The sequence below is a fragment of the Schistocerca serialis genome, chromosome 6, assembly GCF_023864345.2.
Source record: "Schistocerca serialis cubense isolate TAMUIC-IGC-003099 chromosome 6, iqSchSeri2.2, whole genome shotgun sequence".
NCBI lineage: Eukaryota > Metazoa > Arthropoda > Insecta > Orthoptera > Acrididae > Schistocerca > Schistocerca serialis.
In genome coordinates, this window is record NC_064643.1 from 333,065,612 (window position 1) to 333,090,856 (window position 25,245).

At 37.6% G+C, this 25,245-nt stretch overlaps 1 protein-coding gene across 3 annotated transcripts in view; it reads right to left on the reverse strand.

The window, feature by feature from the left end:
* Positions 1-25,245, reverse strand: part of LOC126485146 (voltage-dependent calcium channel subunit alpha-2/delta-3-like) — a 324,602-nt gene that overhangs the window by 132,914 nt on the left and 166,443 nt on the right. For all 3 annotated transcript variants that reach the window (XM_050108811.1, XM_050108810.1, XM_050108809.1), the window contains exons 6-9: positions 24,942-25,198; positions 13,497-13,607; positions 9,692-9,914; positions 4,250-4,386 (exon numbers count right to left, since the gene is read on the reverse strand). In XM_050108811.1, coding sequence (XP_049964768.1) covers positions 4,250-4,386; positions 9,692-9,914; positions 13,497-13,607; positions 24,942-25,198 — 728 coding nt within the window. The remainder of the gene's footprint in view (positions 1-4,249; positions 4,387-9,691; positions 9,915-13,496; positions 13,608-24,941; positions 25,199-25,245) is intronic.

Sequence of the window (25,245 nt, forward strand, 5' to 3'; positions counted from 1 at the left end):
AGTGAAAGAATACCTTATTAGCCAATCTTGTTATAATTTATTAGAATATTTGACCTGGACTATGTAAATTTCAATCAATGTCGATGTTCATATTCTACAGGTTTTTTAATTTTCCCAGCATATAGAAGTCTGATCGAGTTCTGCGTAAAGATACATAATCAAAGTAAACAAAAATAGCAGCTGAGTAGTGTTTGAGGATGAACAGTGACATTTCTCAAAGTACCTATGTTTCTGCTACAATATAGTATTTCAGTTTTTTCAACAACTAATTTCAGCATCATTATCTGGTTGAACATAACTGAGTCTTTTGACAAAACATTTTATATCGTGAGCAACCACAGCTGTAAGGATGCTTTCTTGCTAAACAAAACTGTGGCAGCTGTCGAATATATATCCGTGGGTGAGCATGATTTAACAGATTTTATGAATTTTATCCAGCCCCTGGTCCAGTTTGACATACTTTTATTATATTATCCTCCATGTTTCTTTCTGGAATTTGAGACATTTACCATGGCCATCTCCTTCATTCCACCACTCGTACTTTGGCTGCCATCGCTTTTAAGGACGTTTTGAGACAGAGAGTGATGGAGGTGTCTAATAATCTCCATGTTTCATTCTAAATGATTTGAATGTGAGTATTCTACTTATTGTGTACCCGAAATTCTTGTTCTCTTGATGTTTATTGTCCAGTTCATATATTTAGTATGTAAACATCATTGAAGCAACATAAGTGATTTCGCTGAGACCTCTTGTCATAATTTTTAAAATTTTCCTCCAATCTCTGTTTTTTCTAGTTTGATGTACCAGATGATGCAAATTAAGGCAGCAAAATAAGTTGTATGAACAAAAGGATTATTCAGCAGCTGCTGCAGTTATGTTTAACAAGAATGAGTCATTTTGGCTATGACAAGTCACTGTTGACATTTGCCAGGACCCTTAAAATTATAAATATTTGTGTATGTATCTGTATCGTTATCATTGTCTATCTGCCAACTTAACAGTGAACAACTGCACTCTTTAAAAATTAAAATACATTTGTAAGCAGCAGTGCACATGTAGTTTATTTTTTGTATAATTAAATCTTGTGCAACTTCTCTGATCCAGCTTGATGTTAATTTCTTGTCCCAAAAATGCTTCAAAATCTGTTTGTTAGCCTAATATCCTGGATTCTGTACAAATGCTCAAAAAATATCAGTCTTCTATGCACTGATTTATTTCATAGTGGTTTCTGAACTTCCTGGCCTCTGTGCTACTTATTGAACTTAAATTTTTCTTGACAATAATTCTTTTCAATACTTTCACTGTGTCTATATTACAGTGTTTGGCACTCACTTGCATAGAGGCGTTCTGGTTTCACTGCAGTGTTGTAATGTGTTCTTTTTGCAGTTCTTGACAAACACTTTTTACTGTTAATGTTTTTTTCTTTATTCCACAATGTTCACAACACCCAAAATATGTTTTGACACGTATGCCAATATAGCAACAATGTATTGTAAACTTTATGACAGTATACTTCATCAGATGCTTAGGAAAGTTTGTCACTGCTCTATTTCAAACTGTTTCTGTTTAACTTAATACTGGAAAATGGGCAGAAATTTAAATAAGGCAAGAAGTAACCACTCTCCACGTATCTGAGGTGCTGACTGATCGATAGGCATAACGAAAGGATTGAAATATTGCTGAGCCTTCATACAATGTCCTCCTTCAGTCCTGTCACATACATTTCCTACCCTAAAAGAGGCAAGGCCACCTGTTATAGTTGTAAAGGTCATATTCCAACTCTGTTGTTAACTACTATGTATGCAACAATGCCAACTAGTTGTCCACACAAATGAATGAAGACCAACAAACTGTGGCCAAGAACACATTTGACCACGCAGTGGTAGAGCATTTCACTGAGCACAACATGCTCCACTTTAATTGTTGTTTCATGACCCAAGCATCAGCATCCCACCCCCCACCCCCACCCCATATACACTCTTGTCTGAATTACATAGACAGAAAATGTCCTTACAACTATTGGCCAATCCCTCAGTCTTCCTGCCTCTATCTCTGCTACTCTCTGTTCCCTTTTGCCTTACATTGTTCCATTAATCTACACTCTCACTTTTCTTTCTTGTGATATCCATTTTCCTCTGTTCTACCTCACTTCACTTCTTCCAAACTCAATCCACCACTTCATTATGAGCCATGTATGAAGTTTCCTATCTGTGACACTGCCTTATTCCTACACTGTTCCTTTGCCAGCCATCAGACACCCTACATTCCACCCCTCCCTCTCCCTCTCCACGTCTTTTTCCTCTCACCCATTCCACCTGACACAAAACTGCTGTTTATACATGTTCTATCATAGCTAAAGTTGACACGCAGTTAACTAAACTTATTCTGCAGTTGTATTAACACATTTAGTGTTTTTTGTAGAACTTATAATTGAGGTTTTTATGTTTTAAACATTCAGTAATACTGTAAGGTTATTATTCCCATTATATAATTTTAGTCATCAATCCAAAAACTGGGTTGATTCAGCTTTCCCCACCAGCCTGCTTTTTGCAGGTCTCTCTGTATCTTTAACTCCTGCTGCATCCTACATCTACATGAATCTGTTTACTGTACCCATGCCTTGCTCTACACATCTACATAGTTTACCCACCTCCCCCACACTTCTCCCCATTACAAAGTTAACTATTCCTTAATGCTTCAGTGTTTGTCATATCAAATCCTTCTTATTTTAGTCATGTTATGCCATAAAATTCTTTTCTTCCCACTCCGATTCACCTCTTCACTAGTTATTCCATCTACTCATCTAACCTCAGTATTCTTCTGAAATACTACACTTCTAAAACTTATATTCTCTTCTTGTCTATATTGTTTGTCATCCACATTTTGCTAACCTATAAGGCTATACTCTAGCAAAATACTTTAAAAACAGATTTGCTATACTTAAATTTATATTTATTGACATTATATTCCTCTTTATCAGGATGGCTTTCCTTGTCATTGTTATCTACATTTTAATGTACCTTTACTTATACCATCATTAGTTATTTTACTAGCCAAATAGCAAAACTTGCTTACTATTTTCAGTGTCTCATCTCTTAATCTAATTCCCTCAGAAATAATTAACTTAATTCATCTATACTCCACCACTGAAGTGTTATGAAAATGTGTAATTATACTAGAAAAATAGCAATACCACTGTTTGAAACAGATTGTTTTTTCTGGTCTGTTAAATTTCTATGCGCCACTCTTCATTAATCTGCAAGTAAGTAATTGCCTTTCTCAATTCTAATCAACTGCACTTTCCAGTGATCTGTCATTCCAGAAAAAAGTAAGGAAATGCTTTTTTTAATCATGTTCAGAGACTTCCATATGTATTATTAAACTGTAAAAAAGAGTCACTATACTGAAGAAGTACAGATAAAGCAAGCTTCTAGATTTATGAAACAAAAGGAAAAGAACTAACATATTCATCAGTCCCACTGTGTTCTGTAAGTACTGCAATGAATGAGTAACCTCACGAACATAACACGAGCTGGCAACATATATGATGTCTTCAATACACCAGATTACTGTGCATTATGATTCATGTGAATCAACAAATTGACTATTTTAAACAAACTGTGAACCTAAACAAGAAAAATGTTCTTACTACAAATTAGCATGAAAGCAGTGTTCACTGTTTCAGAACCTGAATTTTTTATTTCTTTCAACAATTTCCCATTTTCCAAAAGTTTTCCTTAAGAATATTAAATGTTCTGTTTTCTGGTACAGCCATCTCTTTTCTTAACATTACTTCTGACTCCCTTCATACATGTTGCCTCTGCTGTAATCCATGGTTGGGGGTTACTTTTCCTTTCTGCAGCACATACATAATTTTAACTTTCTTGCTGCTCATTACACACTCTGGAAAGTACAGTCTCAAGTTCTTATACTTTTATTTTGTGTGTGTGTGTGTGTGTGTGTGTGTGTGTGTGTGTGTGTGTGTGTGTGTGTGTGTGTGTTGCATATGGCCCAAAGCCAGAAACACAGTTACAGTTACAAAAAAAATGTCTTTTCACAACACTGTACGACAGTAAATTTAGAAACAAATAATTTATGTAAATACAAGCAAATGCTACTCTGTAGTTTAGGTTGCTTGACTCATCATTTTTCACAACACTATACGACAGTAAATTTAGAAACAAATCATTTATGTAAATACAAGCAAATGCTACTCTGTAGTTTAGGTTGCTTGAATCATCTGACTAACCTCAACATCAGCATCTGCATGGGTCCACACAACAGGATGTACCTCGCCTTGCAAGACTAATGGTTGTGCAACTATTGGGATGTACTGAAACACCGTCTCTCGCACTTCATTGAGACTTTGAATGTGTTTGAATACACCTGATTGAAAATGTGCAAGATTTCAACAACAAATAAAATTTAAAAACAAAATGAAAACTAAATTCAAAACTAATGTTACCAGCAGACAAAAAACATCTTATTAAATTAGTATGTGGTGTCTCATAAGATGATATTGTGCATTCATATTCATAATATAGTCACATGTCTATAGCATAGCCTGTAACTTGTAACCATAATAAATTTGAATTTGTAAAATGTTTCTAACATTTTATTAATATTATTAATTTGTAGTTTCCCATAACACATAATTACAGGAATGAAAACAACTGTTAACCTTCAATGTATCACAACAAGAGAAATGCAAAACATAAAGGGTAGTCTATTCTGCACAACTGCTGATCTTTAATATGAGGAAGTAGTCTATTGCAAATGGTTACTGAAATTTAATTATTTTAGTGTAAACAATTCCAGTCATTTATACTTCCAGAATGAATTTCTAACTCTGCAGCAGACTGCAGGCCATTTTAAAACTTTCTGGAAGATTAATACTGTGTGCAAGACCAGGATTCAAAATTGAAAACAACTTATTGTTGTGACTAAACCTTTTCTCCATGGTATGCTTTCTTCTAGAAGTACTATCCCAGCAAGCTATGCAGGAGAGCTCCTGCATGGTCTGGAAAGTGGAAGAAAGGTACTGGCAGTATAGAAGCTATCAGGGAAGATTGTGAGTCATGTATGGATAAACTGAGAGTCAGTAAGAGAATTCCCCATGAACAACAAGTATCCAGGTTCGGGTCCCAAACCATCATACTGTTTTAATCTGTCACGAAGTTTCCCTTCTACTGAAATAAAAATGATTTTTTCAGAGAAATTTCATACTGTTGAATGGTGCGGCAAACAGTAACACAGTCCAAATAAGTATTAACTGCTTGCAGTGTTCCCTTTATCTGAGGACATATACACATAATAAAAGTGGGGAGGAGACCATCAGTAGCCATATGCATGTTCCCAATAATTAGAGTAGTGGTTGCCAAAAGTGCAAGTTCAGGTGGTGAAATATGCTCCACTAGAGAGACAAGCGTAAGAGAATATAGAAGACCTTCCACAGGGCAGCTTTCAGTAATTACTAATGCTTGGATAAAATCCAGTGCGTGAGACAGCACCTTTTAGAAGATTGAATAAATGGTAGGCTGTCTTCCAACTGCGTTATGAACATTCAGCCATCTATATCGGAAAGCACCCTGCTGTATTGTGTTAGCAATATCCCGGTGCCCTTTTTGGTTATACAGTCCCGTGAAATCGGCAAAGTGGAGAATCATCACTTGCCATGACATCATTCCTTGAGTAAATATATGGTTTTATCCTTTCTGCAATTTACTTATAGACCACAACTGCATGGCAAACAATGAAATTATTCCACAAGCTATATTTGGGACATCATTAGAACACATGAGGTAACGAAGTTGCCTCCAGTTGTACTAGGGAACATGACTGCAAACATTTCTTGCTAAAATCCATCATGCTTGTTAATCCCTGTGCAACTTTAAGCTGAGAAGTTTCATTTACTGCAACCCACTGTGTAGCTTATGGGGATCAAATCCATATTTACTGTGAGACTACATTTTACCACCAAGCCTAATATTCTTTACACTTGTCACCCCCTGTCTGGGGAAAATACCTTTAAACATTGATTAATTTTAATAGGATGCATTAAACCCTTATAGTATTCATTACAGCTTAACTACACTGACTATTCAAAGATTGTGATTACTGGAAATGACTGCTGACACAGAGGTGAGGAATTATTGCTGACTAAGGAAATAATAATTATGGAGTTGAGCTTATGGTTGTACAGCAGTTGCTTCTACATATCGAGAAACTTCCGACTGTTATCCTCTCTTATTCCGGATCAGCATCTGAATTACTGAGACAACTCTGTAGTGGGCAAAGCAATCGTCAAGTGGCATATGGTGTTTTGAACCTGGTACAAAAGCTAACAATAAGGAATTAGGACGTTTCAATGTGCTGGATAAAAGCTCTTTAAGGCTTTCCTAAAAATGAAATAACAGGCAAGTTTGCCTAACTGCGAGTCACAATGGAGAAAAGGAACATGTAGGAGTATCAGCTGTTAATCTTTAAAACATTATCATGCTATTAACTAGAGATAAATATGGTGCAGAATGGGATGAGTCACCCAAATACTAAAGGCAGATATTCGGTCATAACTGACTGGCTACTAAGGTACCAAGTTCTAGTATGAGAAATATCGATCCTACGGAAGGTTTAAGATCACTGTAATTCCCATCATGTTGAACAATGGCTGCTACAGTAAACACATACATCACCTTGGCTTGCTGCCATCCCTATTATACAACTGTTGTAAAGAAGAGACAAGCAATGACTGTCCAAATAGATACAATACTACAAATCATTTACTATAAAATGTGGTGAATATGGGCTGTTCTCTGTCACACTGCTATACCTAAAAAGAATTTAGATCTGTGTGTGTGTGTGTGTGTGTGTGTGTGTGTGTGTGTGTGTGTGTGTGAGAGAGAGAGAGAGAGAGAGAGAGAGAGAGAGAGAGAGAGAGAGAGAGAGAGAGAGAGAGTGAGTGAGTGAGTGTGTGTGTGTGTGTGTGTGTGTGTGTGTGTGTGTGTGTGTGAGAACGTGCATGCATGTGTAAATAGTTAAAGTGTGCTAGTGGCTATGCATGTTCCTACTCAGGTGCCAAATAAAAACCATATAATGAAAGCCATAGTTATTTTCAACATAAGGTTGCATTACTAATCGCATACCCTTGCCTTGCTTGAATTTTATCACATTTACATTCAGAGCTCTAGGCAAAACTCAGAACCTCCTTAGCCTCAACAGAATAAATCATGTGTTGCTTGTGGTACACTGGTATAAAATGAGAAAAGAATGTGTCTAAAAACATGACATAGGAAATTTTTATTCGCAAGAGGCACTGTTAGAGAGCAATAATTCAAAGGTTTCACTGTAGATGGATAAGGAACAATGTACTGAGCAAGAAAACAACCACATTTTCCTTGTTTAAAGACTATTAAGTTACTAAATACTGGGTCACTTAAAATTTCATGTGTGCCAGTGTAATTTATACATTTCACAGAATTTTAGAACTGATGGTCCTTCTGAAGAAATTAACCTACTTTGTCAGCTTCAAGGATGGTTCAGTAAATACCTATTTTAGGAATGAACAGCCAATATTTTTTTTCTAAAACCAACTATTTGTGTTTTCAAAATAGTGCCTTTTTAAGAATACACAATTTTTCAAACATCCTGCCCTTTTCCTAAGTCCTCTAAACAAAAGAAACAGGATCGTGCCCTCTATAATATGCTCTTCTTGATAACGACCATCTCATTCCAGCCAAATTTTTTTACCTGTCACCCAGTTTACCTTATTTGGGAACAAGAACAAGTGAAACACATACAGAGGATGCAGCAGCAATTCATCCTGTTCTGTAGTGACACAAAAAGAAAAAAAAGAAGATAAACCCTAGTGTGTTCAAAAAATCTAATTGGGTAAGTAATCTATGATGATTTTCATAAATGTCAATCCATGATACAGTTTAAAACAAACAGAACTGAGAATGAGTAGTTAATACAGCATTATATGATTCTTGATACCTGACTGAACAGAATTTCTATCTGACATTCTAAAAAAGTAAGCTCTTGTTGCTAAAATTCCTGAATGAAGTTAAAGAATGAAATTAAGTTAAGGAACAGTTTAAAATTAGTTAAAAGCAGCACAGGAAACATTTGCATTTGGGTAAGCAAAGACACAATACCAATTTAATAATGGCTTGAAAAGAGCAGTGCAAAAGAGCATGGTCATTCATTAGAACTATTGAAGATGAATCAGACAGTCCGAATACTAGTACAAAACAATAAGCTGTAGGCTGTAAGATCAAAATGATTATCAATAAACTTAACGTAACACAAAAGGATTATCCTTATAACACAAATCTCAAACACAGTCCTGTCACATCTTCATTTAGTCACGTTAGGGAGGTAGTCAAGAGGAAGCTGCTACAGTTGCCAAAGGTATGAAAAATTGAAATAGTAACTATATTTACAAAGCGTCAAATAACTTATTGAAGGAACTAATACATTATATTGTAGCACCCTTGGGATCCATACCAGGTCAGATTAAAGGAAGACATCAAAGCAATTCAGAGTTGGTCTCGTAATTCTGAACAACACACGAGTGTTACGGAGATGCTTCAGGAACTCGAATGGGAATCCTCAGAGGGAAGGCGACATTTTTTTCCAGGAATACTATTGAGAAAATTTAGAGAACCAGCATTTAAAGCTTACTGCAGAACAATTCTGTTGGCTCCAACATATATTGTGCATAAGGACCATGAAGATAAGATAAAAGAAATAGGGTTCATACAGAGGCATACAGTCAGCCATTTTTCCCTCGTTCACTTTGCGAGTGGAACAGAAAAGGTGGACTGCAGAGTATGAATGTAGATGTAGTTGTAGGTATTCAATAAATTTATCTCTTGTGGAAAGCTTCTTTCCTGATCCCTAAAACCATCCAAGGTGAGTCCACTTTTCCAAAAAGGCAGCAAATCTGAGCCTGACAACTACAGACCAATTTCTGTAACACCAGTATTAGTCAAAGTCTATGATAACATGGAGTGTCAGTGGATGTTTGAGGACCAAGAACTGAATAAGATGTTAAGCACCTCACACTTTGGTTGCAGGATGCAAAGGTCTGCTGTCCCTGGCGGTCTTAGTGAGAGATATTTTATTGTCATTGAAAGACCATGCTCTCACAGAGATACCCCTTTTGTGATCCAAGCAAATCCTTTGACCATTCTGTTTTGCTCTCACAAGGCAACAGTTTAAACCTGGTCACATCAAATCTTTATAATTGAAAGGAAATTGTAAGTACTGGAAGTTAACAACTAGATTCACTTGAGAGCCAATACAGTGTCACAGGGATCAAAATTTGGACTATGTCTATTCTGCCCCCCCTCCCCCCCCCCCCCCACCCCATCCCACTCCCAAAAAAAAGAAAAGAAAAGAACAGAAAAAGCATCTGTGATCAGGCCTGAAAGACTTTACGTTGCTGACTGGCTGCTATATTACATTCTGATGCAGTACGGAAAGGCCCGGATTCAGAACACTGTTCTCCTAGTGACTGTTAGCTCTTCAGACCTTGGAGCCACTGCTTTCTCATTCAAGTAGTTCCTCAGTTGTTAATATGTAAATTTTGGCAATACTCAAATTGAAAATTTCTAGATGAAAACTATAACAATGACAGCAGGTAACTTATAAAAGTTGATGTAGTCCTTGACCTTTCGCACGTGCTTACCTCTGTTTAGACACGCCATCCACTTAATTTCCATGACTTTTGTAACTTCTCTACCGACTAGAAATGTAAAGACTCTGACAGGAATTGTACTACCATTATTTAAACGGTTATATATCTCAAAAACCTCAGTTATGTTCCCTGTTACACTATCTGTAATCAGCATCACAGCTTGATTACAGGTCAGTCTTGTACCATTTCCTCCACAGTCACGCTCGTTTCTAGACTGTAAAAGAAAATGAACAATTATAAATACGATAAAATAGTCAAACATGAGATATATAAATTTCTCCAGTAGGTATTAAAACAATGGCTGGAAAATCTATCACATCGGGCATATGGAACAGGCAACATTAAGTAAGTACATATGGAAATCAGCACAGCTTTTAGTTTATCTAAAGAGTGCTTTTACAGTATATTCTGACAAAATAGAAATCTAAATGTTTCCTCTGTGTTATGTAAGTAATAACAAAACCAGGATAAAATGATGTATTGTGTATACTCTTAGAAAAAGTATGTAGAAGAAAATTAAAACAAGCACTAAGTAAAGTAAAATTGTGGTCATGGTGATCTAGTGGATTGAGCACTTGACTCTGACCCTAGAGGTCCCAAATTCATCACAGATAGAGGCAGGGATTTCTCCTCATTCCAGTCCATCCAGGACACACCTCAGTACACTCAGCCTGGTATCAATTGAGTTCCGGGGATGTTTGCTGGAGCTAAAAGACAGCCGGGGCACTGGGCTTGTCAGCTGATCCCTCCTAGTGCTGTGGCAAAGAAAGGCTGTACTCTACCTACAGTCAGGCCATTAGCCTGGTTGCACGCTTGTGCCACACACTTTACGCCTATTTAAAATTAGACTATCACTGAAATTGCTCAGAAAAAAGGCTGCACATGTAAGCAGCTAAAAACACTGCACAAGGAAGCAGCTACGCAGTAATTGAAACAACTGACTCGTGCAATAAATTTTCAGAATATGACAATATTTTATTTTTCTCCTTAGAATTACTTCAAAATAGTGTAAGGCTGGTTTGAACACCAGAATGCTTTATTAGGCATGGTCCTATTGGATGTGCTATGGCCTCGCCTTCCTCCTACATTTGAACTGACTAACACAGAGCAATTTGACATTGTTAATCACATTAAAAATGATTACCAGAAGTGAAAAACAGACAGACAGAAAAAACCCTAGAACCAAATGAGGATTGAACTTTACTTTCAGATATATTACCTGATACATACCGACTGAGCCACACTGCTATATGAAACTGATAATTGTTCTAAGCCAAATATTTTAAAACTGTCTTGATCAAAAGCTGACAACTATTTTAAGAATGTATTATGGAAATTAACTAAAGTGTTTTATCCTCCTCCCTCTTTGTATCATGCTAAAAATGATTGGAAGCTGAAACTCTGCACTGAACATTTTTATAAAAAATATTCACAGACTGAAATTACCCTCTCAATCTCGCCATGCCTTATCTCTCCAGTGATCTACCACCTCCCAGATACCCACCATCCGGCCACAAAGGAGCACTCCTCTCATGACTCCATACCACTCAGGACCGGTGCAACTGAATCACATTCTTCACCATGTTTCAACCATCTCTGTCAGTCTGAAACAAGGAACAAACTACCCAGTATCCTTCCCACCCTCCGAAGTGGTATTCTGCCACCCATCAAACCTCCATAATATCCTTGTCCCTCACAACTCCACCCCTGCTCCATTTCATGACTCACATCCCTGCTATAGACCTACATGCAACACCTGTCCCTTATAGCCTCCCATTACACCTAATCGAGTCCTCTCAAAGGCATCTCCTATCCCGTAAAAGGCAGGGCTACCTATCAAGCAGGTACATGATCTACAAAAGATACAATCACTGTTCTGCTATCTACATGGGCACGACAGCTAACAAGCTGGCTATCTACCTGAATGGTCACCACCAAAATGTGGCCAAGATATAGCTGGACTGCCCAGTTGCTGGACATACTGCTCACCAGTATGTGTTTCAATTCAATGAGTGTTTCACAGCCTGCACTATCTCGCTCCTCCTTAGCATCACCAGCTTTTCCAAATTGTGCATGAGAGAACTCTCGCTGCAATATGCAGTGTATCCTTCCTTCCCGTAACTCCCCACCCCCACCCCCTTCAGTCTTGGAGCCTTCGTCTGTCTATCCCCTTCCCTGCTCCATCTCCAGCACAATACAATTTTGCCAACACAACCACTAGCCTCTTTCTGCTTCTCCACACCTCTCCTCTCCTTATCCAATCCCTTCCATCACCCCCCTCCCCCCCCTGTTCAGCTATACCTAGAAGCTCTAGGAGTTGTGCTAGTGTAAGTGTGTGTGTGTTTGTGTGTGTGTGTGTGTGTGTGTGTGTGTGTGTGTAGCATCTTTTTAATCTTTTTCTGACTCAGCACCACCTCTACGTGGTGAGTAGCAATCTATCCTTTTCTTGATATTATGATTATTTCATTCTGGACTTTCCGCTGTTTAATCTTATTACCTATCTGCATTGTCAGTTTTACAAAGTAATAATGACATAAATTATTTAATTATCATGGGTATATCTTTTTAAATACAAAAGCATCATACAAACTACACTTTTCCTATCTACTATACAGTTTACCTCAACATACCTTATGTCTATTACATCATACATAAGAACCCATCTTGAATTTACTGCCCACCTCACTATGCACATATTAATCCTATTACACTGTATGCCAGTATCCAATTTTTTGCATTTAGTATGTATTCACTGACTGAACAGGAAGGGCTTTCGCCAAGCAACAGTTTTATTGTTTGTTTAACTTCAAGTTGATATTTGAAATATGAAATGGTAAACAGTTGTACAGTTTTATTGCCATATAAGCAGCACTTCTTTGAAGTTTTGCTGTGCTGTTGAGCTCTTACCTTTATACAGTTTGTTGTTTTCATGTTTATTGTTTTACACACACACACACATACACACACAGAGTAAAAAGTTATTATTTTAAGTTTTCAAACAGTGTTGCAGCTGCATAACAACAGCAAAAATGGAAGACTTTTAAAAACAATTTAAATGCATTTTGAATATTAAATTACTTAAAAATTTACAAATGTGAAACAGGCACAATGCTATAATTTTAAGATGTAACAAATAATATTAATCTCTTATATGAGCACCAGATACACTGAAATCATTATATCACACTGAAGACAGTCATTTAAAGACTTAAAGCAAAATGCATTACAGGACACACATCAATGGGGAAAGGATTATATTTTCATAGAGGTAAAGGTGATAGCAAGTGTATGATGGATGGTAAAGCTGCTGACTGACTTTAGTAAGACTGGTGATCAAAGGATGGAGGAGGAAACTAAACCAGAATGTATGGAAGCATGTTGTTCATAAGGTATCACCAAAGATGAAGGAGAATGAATTAATATACCAGAACTTGGAGATTTACAGCAGACCAATGCATGGAGCACAGACACATAATAGAATACAGCTTTCACACTAGCTTTCAAGCTCTTGCTCTTTCTCTGTCAAATGATTTAGCAAAGTCTAGCAAACTGCTGAGTCTCACCATGGCAAAGAATTGTCCATTTGGGTGTCTGTGTGGTTGTGTATTTGAATGTGTGTACTTTTGGTATGGAGAGATCATGAGCTCGAAAGTTAGTGTGGATGTTACATGTCTCTGCACTCCATGCGTCAGTCCACTATAGGTGAGTGGTTTTACCTTTCCCTTATTTTACATATTGCTCCATCCAGGAATTTCCATTACTGTTAAAGATAACATAAGTAGATTAACACACTTACTTTCTCCAGAAGTTTGAAGGCCTGAATAAAAGCCTGGGAAAAATTGGCAACTCCTTCTGGGTCAATTATTTCCAAAGAATCTTTCAGGGTGTTTACATTTTCCAAAGTAGCCTGAAAAACAGAAGAAATATCATCAAAAGTAAATGTACAGGGCCATTTGCATGACATTTCCAACAAGTATAACATTTATTGAGAACACTTCAGTGTCAATAATATAAATGAAACCAAACTGTGATGATAATCATAATACATTATTTCTGACACTCGACTTCTGCCAATCAGCTGACTTCCACACTCTAGAGAGAAATCCTCAACTCAAGGAAAAAGTTTAATCAAAGTCAACACACATCTACCAATCTTGACTTTGTACACCAATTTAATTTCTTCCTCTTTCATTTAAATGAGGAGACATCACCAAATTATTAAGTCTCACATCAAAGTGTTTAAAATGAAGTCTGTTAACCAAACTTTTGCTTTTGTTACTGGGTTGTGTAGGGTGGGGGGCCATGGAGTTGTATTTAAGGTGCTTTGAGGAAAACTGAGTATACGATCAAATGCTCATGCAGTAAGAGTATGTTGTTGGTTGATTAGTTACTTAGTTCCATGGATCATTTTGCATGATAAATCTTATTGATGTGGAATGACTAATTTTACATTCACATCACAAATTAAATTATAAATATGCTTCATGCTGAATATTTGTAAGTTCTCTTTAATATACCGATGTGAGTTGGTAGTTCCTACCCACCACATTTTATACATTACTATAAAACATATTCTTTTACAGAACAGAAGACATTGCCAAGGAGAAACTTTTTCAGTTTTGTGAGCTTCCAGCATGCTGAAGTAACGTAGGTCAGCAACTTCTGTTAATCAATAGAACAAAAAACCAAAAAACCAGTCCAGCTGCTGATTTGTATCTGTATCACTGTAAATGTACATTACACATTTTTTGACAGCTTCAGAAATCCCATTTTGAACTTCGTTATGTCAATTAATGGGTTTCGACCTAACACAAGTCATCAATTGAAAAATAAAATATTTGAACTTGGACTAGTTTTTCATTCTATTTTTCAGTTATGTTTTCAAATTTTACTTTGCTGCCTATCTGAAATTTTATATTACTGGGTAAGCGATAAAAATTTTGTTGTGGCATTGTGCATCCATTTTTGTGCTAAAGAAAACCCTAATGTAGAGTAATGAGTATCATTTTCCTTCTGCTATTGTAATTATGTACATCATTGTCCCTTTTGAACTGTGGTGGATTATTCACAACATATGTCATGAGAGTAAATATACTGTGAAGCAGTATTCAGAATGGCCAACTCTTAAAATGACTGTCTACAAGATGGTTGTGGATGAGCACCACATATATTCTGAGCAATGAAGACTTTCTTTCTTAAAGATGGGTTACATCTGAACATTATTCCACAAAACATTACTGAATGAAAATGCACAAAATATGTCGGCTTATTGAGTTGTCTCTCCCCAAGATTTGCAACGATTCTAAGTGCGTGTGTACCTGAACTAAGCTATTTTAGCAGTTCAAAATGTACTTTTTCCACCCTATTTACTATTTCCTCACAGTGTGATACACTTACCATTGGTGTAGTATTCTTCGATGTGCAGAACTGTTCTGCTTCTGTATGTATGTTTGAATGAATTACATTACTAGCATCATGTCTAATGTAAATGAACTGATCAGCTGGTTCCTTCATTTGATGTTCCTCAGAAGAACGTGTAGGTGTTGATGCATACACTGGTCAACCAGAAAATTATAACCATCAACCTACGATTAATATAAACCCATCCAAGCAGTAGTAGTGTCACCTGGTGATGAATGACTGCCAGTCAGATACACACACGGTGAATGTAGTATCAGTGGGCGTGTTGGGCGTGTGCAGAATTGGGAAGGCACACAATCTATCCAAGTTTGACCAAGGGCAGATGGTGATGGCCAGAGGATTGGCACGAGCATTTCTGAGACAGTACAATTTGATGGGTGTACGAGGAATGCTGCGGAGTGTGTCTTCAACATGTGGAGCCATGTCCAGATATCATGGGATTAGGTGACCACCACCACTCATTACAGTTGTTGGACATCATAGGCTGGGAAAACTGGTAAAATAGGGCAGGCGGTCAACTGTGGTGGAACTAACATCAGACTTTAATGCTGGGCAGAATACAAGTGTATCTGAAAACACAGAGCACCAAGCACTCTGAAAGATGGGTCTCTGCAGCCGACGACCCATGCATGTGCCAATATTACCACCATGACATTGGCTACTATGACTGAAATGGGCATGTGACCATCAGCAGTGGACGTTGGTGCAGTGTCAGAGTATTGCATGGTCTGATGAATCCCGATACTATGTGAGCAGCTCCTTGACACCTGTACTGTGGGATGCAGACAAGCTAGTGGCAGCTCAATTATGCTCTGGATAACATTCACGTGGGCATCCTTGGGTCCAGTGGAGCTTGTGCAAGACACCATGATGGCAAAGGAGTATTATACACAGGTTACATACCATGTACACTCCTTCATGACTATCATGTTTCCTGATGGCAGAGAAGGGCAGCACAAATAGCCACAGGTTTGTTTGACCCATGGGGGAGTGTCACAAAGATGATGCAGAAACTGAACTGGCAGACTCTGGAAGACAGACAAACTATCTGGAGAAAGTCTACTTACAGGGTTTCAAGATCCAACTTAAATGATGACTCTAGGAATATGCTACAGCCCACTATTTAATGCACACAAGGAGGCATAAAACAATCATTCTTCCTCTACTCCATCAGTAAACTGAACAGGGAAAACCCTAATAACTGGTACAATGGGATGTCCCTCTGCCTGCACTTCACAGTACAGTAGTTTGCAGAGTATAGAAGTTTCCTATGCCTCTAAGAAAGCTGAAAACACACTTTTACAAAAATAGTTAAAAAACTGTACATTGTCTTATTGTGACAATAAACCTAAAAATTTCAATTTAGAGCAATCTTGAAATCCTGAATTCAAGTGCTATCAATATTAATGTTATTAGGCATAGTTTTGGTTCCTGTTGATGTTATTGGTAGGTGGGACTTCACAAGGGATGCCCTGCAGCTCAAGAGGAAAAGGAAGGGTAACTTGGCCATGATGACAGCAAAATTTTTAAAGAGGGGGGGAGGGGGGGGGGCACAAACTCATGGGATTACCATTTTTTTAGGCTAAGATCAGTGTCCAATAAGTCAACATTGAGTGAAATTATGCTTAATGAGAAGCTCAGACAAGCAGGTACTTGAGATGTTAAAATATCGCAATACTCTCATAAAAGAACAGTGAAAAATAATGTTAGTATATTGCATTAGAATATCAGGGGATAAAAAACAAAGCAGATGAGCTTCTTGCTTGTTTAGAAAATTAGAACACTGAGGTTAGAACAGATATACTCTGCCTGACAATATAAGCTTTCAGCACATGCAAGTAGAGAAACTATGGAGGGAGGAGGAGTTGCCATATATATTAAAATTTATCATAGTGTGAAAAATTTATGATACTAAGAAATTTTTTGTACAGCAACATGCAGAAGCATGTGCCTGTGAGCTTAAACTAAATATTGGCAATTTTGTAGCTGTAACTGTGTATAGATCCCCACTGGGAAATTTTCAGCTGTTTCTGAAAACCTTGGATTCTTTGGTGTTTGTGCTTTCTGTCAGACAGAGGGAAGCAAATTATTATTTGTGGATATTTCAATGTAGATTTTCTGAAAGAGTCTGATAGAAAGTATGACCTTGAAGTATTTGTTAGTTCTTTCAATTTGATGCCAGTTATTGATTTTCATACTTAGGTAGTAGAGAAAAGCAGCACACTGGAATATAAAATTTTTATAGACGAAGATACATTAAATCAAATAAAAACTTTTTCTGTTAAGAAATGTCTTTCTGATCATGATGCACAGCTAGTTACTGTATATGACATAGTTCCATACAGTAATGCAAAACAGTCCTCCAAAATACTGTATTCAATTAACAATTTAACAACTGCAGATTTTAGGGAAAGCTCGCAACAGTTAAGAATGGGATGAGGTGTATAGGGAATCTGATGCTAATTTAAAATTTAACCTATTTCATGACACGTTTGTGAGTATATTTGAAAACAGTTTCCCTATGAAAACAGTGAAAAATATCTGTAAGAAACCATCTAAAAATCCATGGCTTACTGAAGGCATAAAAATATCTTGTGAACAGAAAAGGGAAATTTATCTTCTAAGTTAGAAGAAGTAGTGATCCAGAAACAGTCTAACATTATAAAACTACTGCACTGTATTAAGAAACGTTATTTAAAAGTCCAAAAGTATGTGCATTATGTCTGAGATTAGCACCTCTGATGATGAAATTAAAACAATTTGGAATACTGTTATAAGGGAAACAGGGTAACTCAGAGCACAGGAAGACTATTTCTATTACTCTCAATGAAAAGTTAGTCAACAAAAAGTCAGAAGTACTACACTTTTAATAATCATTTATTTAAGTGTTGTAGAGAAAATAGGATCCAGCTGTTGGTTAGAAAATGCAAGGCTGTATATAGAAGTGGCAGTACCTATGCAATTTATTAAAACTGAAATTCAACCCACCTCTCCTGCTGAAATTAAGAAAATACTAAATTCACTCAAATGTAAAAGCTTACATGGAACTGATGGAATTTCCAAAAGAGTAATAAAAGCTTGCTCTCAACAGATAAGTAGGATTTTCAGTTACATGCATAGTACGTCACTGAGACAGGTCATTTTTCTGGATAGACTGAAATATGTTTTTGTTAAACCCTAGTAGAAAAAGGACAATAAGTGTGCTGCTAACAACTACCATCCAATCTCACTTCTGACAGCTTTATCCAAAATTCTTGAAGTAGTAGTTTATTTAAGAGTAGCTTTGCATATTTTGAAAAATGAAGAATAACAAAATGTCAGTTTAATTTTCGGAAAGGCTTTTCAACAGAAAATGATAAATATGCTTTCACTGATCAAATATTAAATGCTCTGAATAACTGAACATCACCCACTGAGATGTTTTGTGATCTCTCAAAGACTTTTGACTTTGTGAATCATGAAATTCTTCTATTATGGTATGAATGGGATAGTGCACTAATGATGTAATTTAGATTTAACTGGAAGAACGCACACAGTTGAAGTTAACAGTACAGATAGTCTGCAAAACTCAGCAGGAACAGTGCCCCACAGTGTTCAGTCTTGGGTCCCTTGTTAATATATATTAATGATTTGCCACTTTATATTCTCAAAGGTGCAAAGCTAGTTCTCTCTACTGATGATACAAGTATAGTAATCTCATCCAACAAATAAGAATTAGCTCAGGAGATTGTAAATAATGTCTTTCAGAAAATTATTAAGTGGTTATCTGCAAAAGAACTAAACTTTGAGAAAACACAGTATATATAGTTCTGTACAGCAAATGGCATAATACTATTGATAAATATAGACTCTGAACAGAAGTCTACTGCTAGTGTAGAATATTCAAAATTTCTGGGTGTGTGCATAATCAGCGGTAGTAGAGAAGAGCTCAGAAGAATGGCAGGATTGTACTGCAAGATTGACAGTAGGGCAGGCCTGCAAGTCAGTGAAGATAAGACAGAATACATGGTCCTCAGCAAGGCAGCGAGAGATGGGGACCCCCTCAGGGTGGACAGTCTCCAATTCAAAAGGTCAAATACCTTGGTGGTCTCTGCAGTGATTAGAACCACTGTGAAACTGAAATAAATGCAAGAATTGTCAGAGGCAATAGAGCATACTTTAGCCTTCAGGATGTGCTGAAGAAAAGATCCCTGTCAAGAAGTTTTAAGATCAGGCTGTACCAAAGTATGATTATGCCAGTGGTTATGTATGGTTGTGAAAGCTTCACCTTTAGGAGAACACATGAAGAGAAACTATTTGTTTTTGAATGAAAAATCCTCCAAAAAATATATGGTCCCGTGATAGATACACAAACAGGGTAATGGAGAATTAAAAAAAAAAAAAAAAAGCAAGAATTAAAAGAGCTTTACGCACAGCCTGACATTATAAAAAGAATAGGAAGGAGAAGGTTGACCTGGGCTGGACATGTAGCAAGGATGAATGAAGGAAGGATGCCCCATGATGTGTTTCTGGAAGCTGTAGCTGAAAGGAGGTAGCGGGAATAGCCGCGGACAAGATGGAAGGACAATACTGACAAGAACACCGAGGACATGAGACTAGGTGTGGGCGAATGGTGGCAGGAGGCTCACAACTGGGAACAATGGAGGAGGAGTGTGGCGCAGGCATATGGTCACTAAGGCCCAAGCCATAGATAAGTAAGTAAGTGCATTGATGAGAAATTGAACTGAAAGGAACACATTAATGGTCTGCTGAAATGTTTAGGTTCTGCTGCTTATGCTATTAGGGTTATTGCAAATTTTGGTGATATGCATATCAGTAAATTAGCCTAATATGCCTATTTTTATTAGCTGCTTTCATATGGCATCATATTTTGGGGTAACTCATTTTTAAGAGAAAAAGTATTTATTGCACAAAAGTGTGTAATCAAAATAACAGCTGAAGCCCACTCAAGATCACCTTGCAGACATTTATTTAAGGAACTCTGGACATTCAGAGCACCTTTGCAATATTTATATTCACATATGAAATTTGTTATTTATAACCTATCCTGTTTCAAAAATAATAGCAAAGTGCATAGCTAAAATACAAGAAGAGAGAATGATCTTCCCTATTCTGGATTAAATCTGACTTTGGCACAGAAAGGGGTGAATTATGTTGCCACAAAAATCTTCGGTTATCTACCAAATAACTTTAAAACTCTGACAGATAGCCAACCAACATTTAGCAACAAATTAAAAGAATTTCTGAATGACAGCTCCTTCTACTCAACAGATGATTGTTTAGATATGAAGCAGTAAAAAAGAAAAACACACATGGGGCATCATGTTGGGCATTCCATCCAGGAATGGCTACTGGTGGGCATGGACCTTGGATGGAATGACTGACATGGTACACCATGGTAACAGAATGTCCTAGATCAAAGCAGGGCTTAAATGCCAACAATCACAGAATAAAATGGATAATAACCACAAAGTAGGCTCACAGCATTCAAAACAGCTGCAGGTGGAAGGAAACGCTACAGTGCATACCACAGACAGAGTGCCTGATGCAGTGCGGACAGCACAAAGAGCACCTACCACAACATAGGCATAAATACCAGACTCGTTCAACACTGGAATCAGCATCAAACAGCACCTCAAGAAGACTGAGTCTTGTAGGTGAAATATCATGCAAGAAAGACGTGAATAAGTGGTAGAAACCCAGTTGTTCAATATGACAATGCCTCTCCGGAAAAGCATGAATAATTAAATGGTCATTGCTTTGGCTTGGATCACAATATTCAGTCAATTTTGTAATGTAATGAGCATATTAGTTCAATGTGCTTTGAAGGAATGTAATGTTTTCATCTAGATATTGCTGAGTAACTGCATGATTATAATTGTTGTTGTTGTTGTTGTTGTTGTCTTCAGTCCTGAGACTGGTTTGATGCAGCTCTCCATGCTACTCTATCCTGTGCAAGCTTTTTCATCTCCCAGTACCTACTGCAACCTACATCCTTCTGAATCTGCTTAGTGTATTCATCTCTTGGTCTCCCTCTACGATTTTTACCCTCCACGCTGCCCTCCAATACTAAATTGGTGATCCCTTGATGCCTCAGAACATGTCCTACCAACCGATCCCTTCTTCTGGTCAAGTTGTGCCACAAACTTCTCTTCTCCCCCATTCCTATTCAATACTTCCTCATTAGTTATGTGATCTACCCATCTTATCTTCAGCATTCTTCTGTAGCACCACATTTCGAAAGCTTCTATTCTCTTCTTGTCCAAACTATTTATCGTCCATGTTTCACTTCCATACATGGCTACACTCCATACAAATACTTTCAGAAATGACTTCCTGACACTTAAATCTATACTCGATGTTAACAAATTTCTCTTCTTCAGAAACGCTTTCCTTGCCATTGCCAGTCTACATTTTATATCCTCTCTACTTCGACCATCATCAGTTATTTTGCTCCCCAAACAGCAAAACTCCTTTACTGCTTTAAGTGTCTCATTTCCTAATCTAATTCCCTCAGCATCACCCGACTTAATTAGACTACATTCCATTATCCTTGTTTTGCTTTTGTTGATGTTCATCTTATATCCTCCTTTCAAGACACTGTCCATTCCATTCAACTGCTCTTCCAAGTCCTTTGCTGTCTCTGACAGAATTACAATGTCATCGGGGAACCTCAACGTTTTTATTTCTTCTCCATGAATTCTAATACATACTCCGAATTTTTCTTTTGTTTCCTTTACTGCTTGCTCAATATACAGATTGAACAACATCGGGGAGAGGCTACAACCCTGTCTTACTCCCTTCCCAACCACTGCTTCCCTTTCATGTCCCTCGACTCTTATAACTGCCATCTGGTTTCTGTACAAATTGTAAATAGCCTTTCGCTCCCTGTATTTTACCCCTGCCACCTTTAGAATTTGAAAGAGAGTATTCCAGTCAACATTGTCAAAAGCTTTCTCTAAGTCTACAAATGCTAGAAACGTAGGTTTGCCTTTCCTTAATCTTTCTTCTAAGATAAGTCGTAAGGTCAGTACTGCCTCACGTGTTCCAGTGTTTCTACGGAATCCAAACTGATCTTCCCCAAGGTTGGCTTCTACTAGTTTTTCCATTCGTCTGTAAAGAATTCGTGTTAGTATTTTGCAGCTGTGACTTATTAAACTGATAGTTCTGTAATTTTCACATTTGTCAACACCTGCTTTCTTTGGGATTGGAATTATTATATTCTTCTTGAAGTCTGAGGGTATTTCGCCTGTTTCATACATCTTGCTCACCAGATGGTAGAGTTTTGTCAGGACTGGCTCTCCCAAGGCCGTCAGTAGTTCCAATGGAATGTTGTCTACTCCGGGGACCTTGTTTCGACTCAGGTCTTTCAGTACTCTGTCAAACTCTTCACGCAGTATCATATCTCCCATTTCATCTTCATCTACATCCTCTTCCATTTCCATAATATTGTCCTCAAGTACATCGCCCTTGTATAGACCCTCTATATACTCCTTCCACCTTTCTGCTTTCCCTTCTTTGCTTAGAACTGGGTTTCCATCTGAGCTCTTGATATTCATACAAGTCGTTCTCTTATCTCCAAAGGTCTCTTTAATTTTCCTGTAGGCAGTATCTATCTTGCCCCTAGTGAGATAAGCCTCTACATCCTTACATTTGTCCTCTAGCCATCCCTGCTTAGCCATTTTGCACTTCCTGTCGATCTCATTTTTGAGACGTTTGTATTCCTTTTTGCCTGCTTCATTTACTGCATTTTTATATTTTCTCCTTTCATCAATTAAATTCAATATTTCTTCTGTTACCCAAGGATTTCTACTAGCCCTCGTCTTTTTACCTACTTGATCCTCTGCTGCCTTTGCTACTTCATCCCTCAAAGCTACCCATTCTTCTTCTACTGTATTTCTTTCCCCCATTCCTGTCAATTGTTCCCTTATGCTCTCCCTGAAACTCTGTACAACCTCTGGTTCTTTCAGTTTATCCAGGTCCCATCTCCTTAAATTCCCAACTTTTTGCAGTTTCTTCAGTTTTAATCTACAGGTCATAACCAATAGATTGTGGTCAGGTCCACATCTGCCCCTGGAAATGTCTTACAATTTAAAACCTGGTTCCTAAATCTCTGTCGTACCATTATGTAATCTATCTGATACCTTTTAGTATCTCCAGGGTTCCTCCATGTATACAACCTTCTTTCATGATTCTTAAACCAAGTGTTAGCTGTGATTATGTTGTGCTCTGTGCAAATTCTACCAGGCGGCTTCCTCTTTCATTTCTTAGTCCCAATCCATATTCACCTACTATGTTTCCTTCTCTCCCTTTTCCTACACTCGAATTCCAGTCACCCATGACTATTAAATTTTCATCTCCCTTCACTACCTGAATAATTTGTTTTATCTCATCATACATTTCTTCAATTTCTTCGTCATCTGCAGAGCTAGTTGGCATATAAACTTGTACTACTGTAGTAGGTGTGGGCTTCGTATCTATCTTGGCCACAATAATGGGTTCACTATGCTGTTTGTAGTAGCTTACCTGCATTCCTATTTTCCTATTCATTTATTATTAAACCTACTCCTGCATTACCCCTATTTGATTTTGTGTTTATAACCCTGTAGTCACCTGACCAGAAGTCTTGTTCCTCCTGCCACCGAACTTCACTAATTCCCACTATATCTAACCTCAACCTATCCATTTCCCTTTTTAAATTTTCTAACCTACCTGCCCAATTAAGGGATCTGACATTCCACGCTCCGATCCGTAGAACGCCAGTTTTCTTTCTCCTGATAACGACATCCTCTTGAGTAGTCCCCGCCCGGAGATCCGAATGGGGGACTATTTTACCTCCGGAATATTTTACCCAAGAGGACACCATCATCATTTAATCATACAGTAAAGCTGCATGCCCTCGGGAAAAATTACGGCTGTAGTTTCCCCTTGCTTTCAGCCGTTCACAGTACCAGCACAGCAAGGCCGTTTTGGTTATTGTTACAAGGCCAGATCAGTCAATCATCCAGACTGTTGCCCTTGCAACTACTGAAAAGGCTGCTGCCCCTCTTCAGGAGCCACACGTTTGTCTGGCCTCTCAACACATACCCCTCCGTTGTGGTTGCTATCTGTATCGCTGAGGCACGCAAGCCTCCCCACCAACGGCAAGGTCCATGGTTCATGGGGGGAGGATTATAATTATATTATATAAATGTCACAGTTATAGTTACTGAAGCAGTGCTTCAGTTGATTCCCCGAGTGCATGCCAGTGTATACCACTATAGTTTTGGCCCTCAATCACAAAAATAAAATTATCCATAAATAAATATAGTCAGTTGATCACAAATTTAACATGATATCAAAAAAATTATATTCACAGAATTGCTACCAAAAATGTGCCCACAAAAGGGTCAAATATGAATATTTCAGCAGTTAAAAAACCCTCCATTCTAGATCTGAGGCAGTATCTAGACTCAGTAACGTCAATATCATCTATTAGAATCAAGATAAGTAATATTGTTTTTTCATGGGACAATACAATAAAATTGGATAAAATAATTTTAACTTTCAGTTCATTTTCAAAGTAACTCCTGTCTTCTTAAAGAATATGTTATCTCCATAACAACTCACACTGAGAATGATAATGTGCACTCACATACCAGTTATTTTAGAACAACTTGAACTAGTTTTACAAGTTGATTATGCAATTAGAAGTTACCAGTGTCAAGGACAAATCTGCAAAACTTTAATTCATGGGCATTTTCCTAGTGCCTAGATACTGATGAAGACTAACTAATGAGAGAAAACAACAGAGTAGATTACCTGACATGCAAGCTCATACCTGTACTAGCATATTCTTGAAACACGGCACAGTCTCCTGGGCTCTCTCTGAGAAGTTGAAGACATTAACAAAGTCATTATTGGAAAGTGTATCAAGAATAGTGCGCACTGTGTGTTTGGAAATTGTGTGCCTCAGGCCTTTCATCGATCCCGTGGTGTCCATCAGGACGACAACATCTTTGCTGCAAGTTGAAGCTTCAATATACCAGGAGCGTGTGCGGCAGTCAAACAGATCTATTGGTTGTGCCCACTTCATGGCTGTAGGCATTGCAAGAACAGCATTAGAAGAGCTACATTTGAAGTTT